Source organism: Etheostoma cragini, chromosome 8 (genome assembly GCF_013103735.1).
Source record: "Etheostoma cragini isolate CJK2018 chromosome 8, CSU_Ecrag_1.0, whole genome shotgun sequence".
NCBI lineage: Eukaryota > Metazoa > Chordata > Actinopteri > Perciformes > Percidae > Etheostoma > Etheostoma cragini.
In genome coordinates this window covers 1041713-1047847 of record NC_048414.1, presented here as the reverse complement: position 1 = coordinate 1047847, position 6135 = coordinate 1041713, and the positions used below count along the sequence as shown (strand labels likewise).

Below are 6135 nucleotides of genomic sequence, written 5' to 3'. Positions count from 1 at the left end.
GCGCCATGCTGTGGTGTTCAGAGCACCAGCATCAGAGAGTGTCTTGTTTTTAAAAACCTCTGGAAAACGTTCATCTTTTTCTAAATCTTCACCGCTGGCACGCGGGTGTGAGACCAGCTCCTCGTTCACAGCGCTGCTGCTTTATGGACTCATCGTACCTGCACAGGTGTTCACGACAAACAATCAAACACATACACACACACACACACACACACACACAGGTGTTCACGATAAACAATCACGCACCTATGCACACACACACACACTCTCCCCCCCCACACACACACGCTCTCAATTTATGAATGAAATTGAGAATGTTCTGTCACAAAACAACGTTGTTACGTATCATCACAACGTGATCACGTGTCACAGATGTTATAGCTTTATTATTGTTATTATTATGATCACATTTTGGAAGTGGGTATACAGAAATCCATGACTTTTCCTAGTGGGTATATATGGCGTATACCTGCATATCACAGACTACACACACGCACGCGCACACACGCACACACTCTGATGGAGCCGACGGATCTTCTAACATTTTTTCAGTAACATTTTTTTATTAGAGTTACTCATAACCAAATGTATATTTTTCCAAATCACTCACTGCTTTCCTTGGGACCCGGACGCAGTATTTGTACATTCTATACCTAAAACAAATACTACTAAAGCACAGAAAACTTCAGAATCATTACAGTTTCACTAATGTAAGAAATGGACCAATCAGAGGAGGGCATTAGGAGGAAATAAAGACGGTTAAGAGTCTGGTAGGACTGGGCTAGTGGACCAGAATCTGGTAGGACTAGGCTAGTGGACCAGAATCCAGTAGGACTGGGCTAGTGGACCAGAATCTGGTAGGACCAGGCTAATGGACCAGAGTCCAGTAGGACTGGGCTTGTGTACCAGAGTCTGGTAGGACCAGTCTAGTGTACCAGAGTCTGATAGGACCGGGTTAATGGACCAGAGTCTGGTAGGACCAGTCTAGTGTACCAGAGTCTGATAGGACCAGTCTAATGGACCAGAGTCTGATAGGACCAGTCTAATGGACCAGAGTCTGGTAGGACCAGTCCAGGGGACCAGAGTCTGGTAGGACTAGTCTAGTGAACCAGAGTCTGGTAGGACCAGGCTAGTGGACCAGAATCCGGTAGGACTGGGCTAATGGACCAGAGTCCAGTAGGACTGGACTAATGGACCAGGGTCTGATAGGACCGGGCTAGTGGACCAGAGTCTGGTAGGACCGAGGTAATGGACCAGGCTAACGGACCAGAGTCTGATAGGACCAGGCTAATGGATCAGAGTCTGGTAGGACCAGTCTAGTGTACCAGAGTCTGATAGGACCGGGTTAATGGACCAGATTCTGGTAGGACCAGTCTAGTGTACCAGAGTCTGATAGGACCAGGCTAATGGACCAGAGTCTGGTAGGACCAGTCTAGTGGACCAGAGTCTGATAGGACCAGGCTAATGGACCAGAGTCTGGTAGGACCAGTGTAATGTACCAGAATCTGATAGGACCAGGCTAATGGACCAGAGTCTGGTAGGACCAGTCTAGTGGACCAGAGTCTGGTAGGACCAGTCTAGTGGACCAGATTCTGATAGGACCAGGCTAATTGACCAGAGTCTGGTAGGACCAGTCTAGTGGACCAGAGTCTGGTAGGACCAGTCTAGTGGACCAGAGTCTGGTAGGACCAGGCTAATGGACCAGAGTCTGATAGGACCAGGATAATGGACCAGAGTCTGGTAGGACCAGTCTAGTGGACCAGAGTCTGGTAGGACCAGGCTAATGGACCAGAGTCTGATAGGACCAGGCTAATGGACCAGAGTCTGGTAGGACCAGGCTAATGGACCAGAGTCTGGTAGGACCAGGCTAATGGACCAGAGTCTGGTAGGACCAGGCTAATGGACCAGAGTCTGGTAGGACCAGTCTAGTGGACCAGAGTCTGGTAGGACCGGTTTAAACAAAAGGTTCAATTCAACTCTGCAGTTAGGAACCAGCGTTGAACAAACGAACGTCTGAAAAACACAGAACTTTATTGATCTTCTGAATAACAGCTCTACAGACACGGCTTCTTGAAGCGTCACACTTTATTTACAAAAATACTGAGAACCAAAACAGCTGAGGGCGAGGAAGGGCCGGTTTCTTCATTCCTACTGAGCAGCAGCTAAAGGCTCCTGGTTGCACGTGTGTCAGGACTTGGTTAGGGGGGGCGGGGGGTGGTGGTTTCAAACACCTCAGCGTTACGGGTTTCTTCTGAGCGACGGCCTTCGCCACCGTGTGCGTCGTTGCGTCAGGCGTGAGTCCGACAACATCGCAGTTTTGGTTTCGGGGGCGCTCTACTTCCTGCGGCGGGCGGCGGCTCCCTTCTTGCTGCTGTAGTACGGGAAAAACGAGAGAAAATGCAGAAACATGTCAGACATCTGGAAGGTTTTACACAATTTGGAAAGATGTGGTTCAACGGGGGGCAGCAGGCGGACGTGCCGGGGTTTTTAGTTTCACACAAATTCACACTTCTGGGTTACTCCACCCAAAAACTTGTGTCTTTTCCACCGAGGCGGTTCTGGTGCTGGTTTGGAGTCGGGGCCAAATATCGACCCGGTTCTTTGCTTTTCCACACAAATAATAATAATAATAATAATAATAAATAGAATTTGTATAGCGCTTTTCCCGAGCTCAAAGGTGCTTTACAGAGTAGAAACAGTAGATAAATATATTTTAAAAAAAAACAAAAAAACTAAGGATAGGCAGAACAGAAGAGATGGGTCTTCAGACAGGAGTGAAAAATGGTGAGGGACTCAGAGATGCGGATCTCATGGGGGAGGGAGTTCCAGAGCCTGGGAGCTGCCCTGGAGAAGGCTCTGTCCCCAAGACCGCGGAGCTTTGACTTGTGGACATAGAGGAGACCACTTGAGATGGATCTGAGGGACCGTGAAGGTTGGTTGGTAGGGGGAGAGGAGGACAGTGAGGTATGACGGGAATTGGTGCCAAATATCAAACCGGTTCTTTGCTTTTCCACACAAATAAACCTGGTTTAGGGCCAAGAACACGGATTCCAACCCAGCACCAACTTAGCGCTGGTCTAGAGATAAGAACTGGTTACGTCAGGTGCTGGGAGCGGGGTTGTTTGAAAACACCGGTCAGCTGTTACCCATAGAGAGCTGTTAATGTTAGCTTTGGACATGGATGGGAAACCAGAACCACCGTGGTCTGGGGAGGAAACCAGAACCACCGTGGTATGGGGAGGAAACCAGAACCACCGTAGTCTGGGGAGGAAACCACCGGTCTGCTGGCTCTCAGGCTGGGGAACATCCAGCTGGTTCTTAGAGAACTGGCGAGCAGAACCAGCACCAAACCGGCACCAGCACCAGCCCAGAACCAGCATCGAACCGGCAACAGCAACAGAACCAGAACCAGCACCTGGTTAGCCTTGGTGGAAAAGACATAACTGACTGCCTGTGTGTCAAATAGTCCGCCAGCGTTGCCTTGTACATTTGAAGAAAAGTTAGTTTTAGTTGCATCGTGCCTTCACGGTGAACAGAGAATCCAAAAAAACAGAGACAAGGTCTTGGTGTGTGATATTTAGCAACAGCAAAACTATATAAAAACATAATTTTACCAACTTTACAAACTCTTACATAACTCCTACGTTTTAATCCAAGCTTCATTTCAGCCTGAAATCAGCCTGTTCTCATGAACCATGAGCTTCATTTCAGCCTGAAACGTTACGTCAGACATCTCCATTCAGAAGGGAATTGGTCTCAAACTCATGCAGCTACTTACCTGCACATAACGAGTCATTACAGAGTCCAACAGCCGCTAATGTAATGTGATTACCTTCATAGTTACTTTTATAAGTGCCCTCCCACACAGAGAAGTAAATTCGACTGTATGCAGATGACACTGGCCTTTACGCTGACTAAGGAAGCTCCACTTAGGGTCATCTTTGTGCTTTATGATTGCATTTTTCCTATTATATGATCGCTGTTGGTTGTTGTTGAAATAATAGGTGGCTTTTCTTTACAGTTTTCGTATACAGTGGCGATTTAAGACCATTTTTAGGAGAGATCAAGCCAACTTTAGGGCTTCAAGTTAAGAGTTTACGAACTTGTCTGTTAGTGACAGAGGACAAAAAGTACAGGTTCAGAGGGCTGAATCCTGAACGTTTTCCACAGCGGATGTCACTTTTTAAGAAGCAATCTCTTCAGTTCCCTGTGCTGGTTCTTTGTCTCCATGGTGGTGTGTGGTCCCATCTCTGGTCTAGCTGGTGGGGGGGTGGTATCGACCTTCCTTCATGCTAACATGCAGCGAGCTTAAAGCCGGCGGGCAGAAACGTCCTTGCGGCTCCGCTATACTTACAATTTACTGAGCTCCTCCACTCTCTTACGCAGGGTTGTAACCTAGGGAAGGGGGGGGGGGGGGGGGGGGGGGGGGGGGGGGGGGGGGGGGGGGGGGGGGGATCAAAGAGCACATTTAGGGTTCAAAAACCCGAAAACCTGGAGGTGTTCACTCAGTTGGATGCTCACCTCAGGATCACCAGCATCATCAACAACAAAAACAACAACAAATAGCCACAGTTTGAGAGAAAATGGTGGCTGTTTTTTATCTGCTAGTTAAAATATGACTCAGAGCACACAGCTGTGGATAAATATGATTAATACCTGATAGGGCTGCATGATACACATTGTTGAATAGGGCGATAACAATGTAATTTGGGATTAATCAACAGATATTAAAGTGTGCTCAGTTCTGCTGCTTTCTGTATTGGGCTATAATTCAACAAATTGAATGGAACATTAAAGGCATCCTTTATAAAAAAAGAATGATATTTTAAAGTGCAGTTTTCTGCCGATGTTTTCTTTCAACTAACACAAAAACCCTCTGAGTCTTGACGTAACTCAAACGTTTCTTTTCCACGGAGCATGTCGAGCCACGGTGACTTTCTCACCTCGTACTTCTGCCTCTTCAGTCTCTCCATGTGGTCGAACTTCTCCGACTCCAGCTGGGTCATCCAGTCATGCAGCTCCTTGATCTTTTCCCTGCAGGGAACACAGCAACAAAGTCAGTCAGATTCATAAAATCCCTTAAAACACGAGGAGGATGTGTAACCTGATCGGAGCAAACGTCCACTACAACCGACGGAACTGGAGACACCGGGCAGGGAACAGCTTAATAACTCAACTCAATTACATTTTATTTATAGTATCAATTCATAATAATCTTCCTTATAGGGGAGAAATCCCCAGACGCCTCCTGTTACTATATAATCACGATAACTATGCCACAATACGATATTATTGCGATTTTAAACATATTGCAATATTGTGCAATATATTGAAATTTATTAACTTTTTTCCAACTTCAAATTGTTCCTAATTTATAATGACGTCCCCAAAAGGAAACTGATCAACATCTGTTTTATCTAAAAATAAACATTTCTCTGTTTGTTCATCTTCAATGTTATCGCTGCAGAATGACCAACACATATATATATATATATATATATATATATAATATAATATATATGTAATATATGATATATAATAAAAGATCCATACTTGGCGTCTGTGTATTGATACAGTATTACCACTGAAAATATTGCAATACTATGCTGGATCGATTTCCCCCCACCACCCCAAACACTTTACAGATAGAGCAGGTCTAGACCTCGCTATAATTTACAGATAGAGCAGGTCTAGACCACTCTATAATTTACAGATACAGCAGGTCTAGACTTCTCTATAATTTACAGATAGAGCAGGTCTAGACCTCTCTCTAATTTACAGATAGAGTAGGTCTAGACCTCTCTATAATTTACAGGTAGAGCAGGTCTAGACTTCTCTATAATTTACAGATAGAGCAGGTCTAGACCACTCTATAATTTACAGATAGAGCAGGTCTAGACCGCTCTATAATTTACAGATAGAGCAGGTCTAGACCTCTCTATAATTTACAGATAGAGCAGGTCTAGACCGCTCTATAATTTACAGATACAGCAGGTCTAGACTTCTCTATAATTTACAGATAGAGCAGGTCTAGACTTCTCTCTAATTTACAGATACAGCAGGTCTAGACTTCTCTATAATTTACAGATAGAGCAGGTCTAGACCACTCTATAATTTACAGATAGAGCAGGTCTA

General features: G+C 45.4%; 1 protein-coding gene across 1 annotated transcript in view; it reads right to left on the bottom strand.

The window, feature by feature from the left end:
* Nucleotides 1-2016: 2016 nt before the first annotated feature.
* LOC117948991 (troponin T, fast skeletal muscle isoforms-like) overlaps nucleotides 2017-6135 on the bottom strand; it is a 12600-nt gene continuing 8481 nt past the window's right edge. The window contains exons 10-13 of the mRNA XM_034878963.1: nucleotides 5136-5139; nucleotides 4944-5034; nucleotides 4355-4395; nucleotides 2017-2371 (exon numbers count right to left, since the gene is read on the bottom strand). Coding sequence (XP_034734854.1) covers nucleotides 2335-2371; nucleotides 4355-4395; nucleotides 4944-5034; nucleotides 5136-5139 — 173 coding nt within the window. The 3' untranslated portion in view covers nucleotides 2017-2334. The remainder of the gene's footprint in view (nucleotides 2372-4354; nucleotides 4396-4943; nucleotides 5035-5135; nucleotides 5140-6135) is intronic.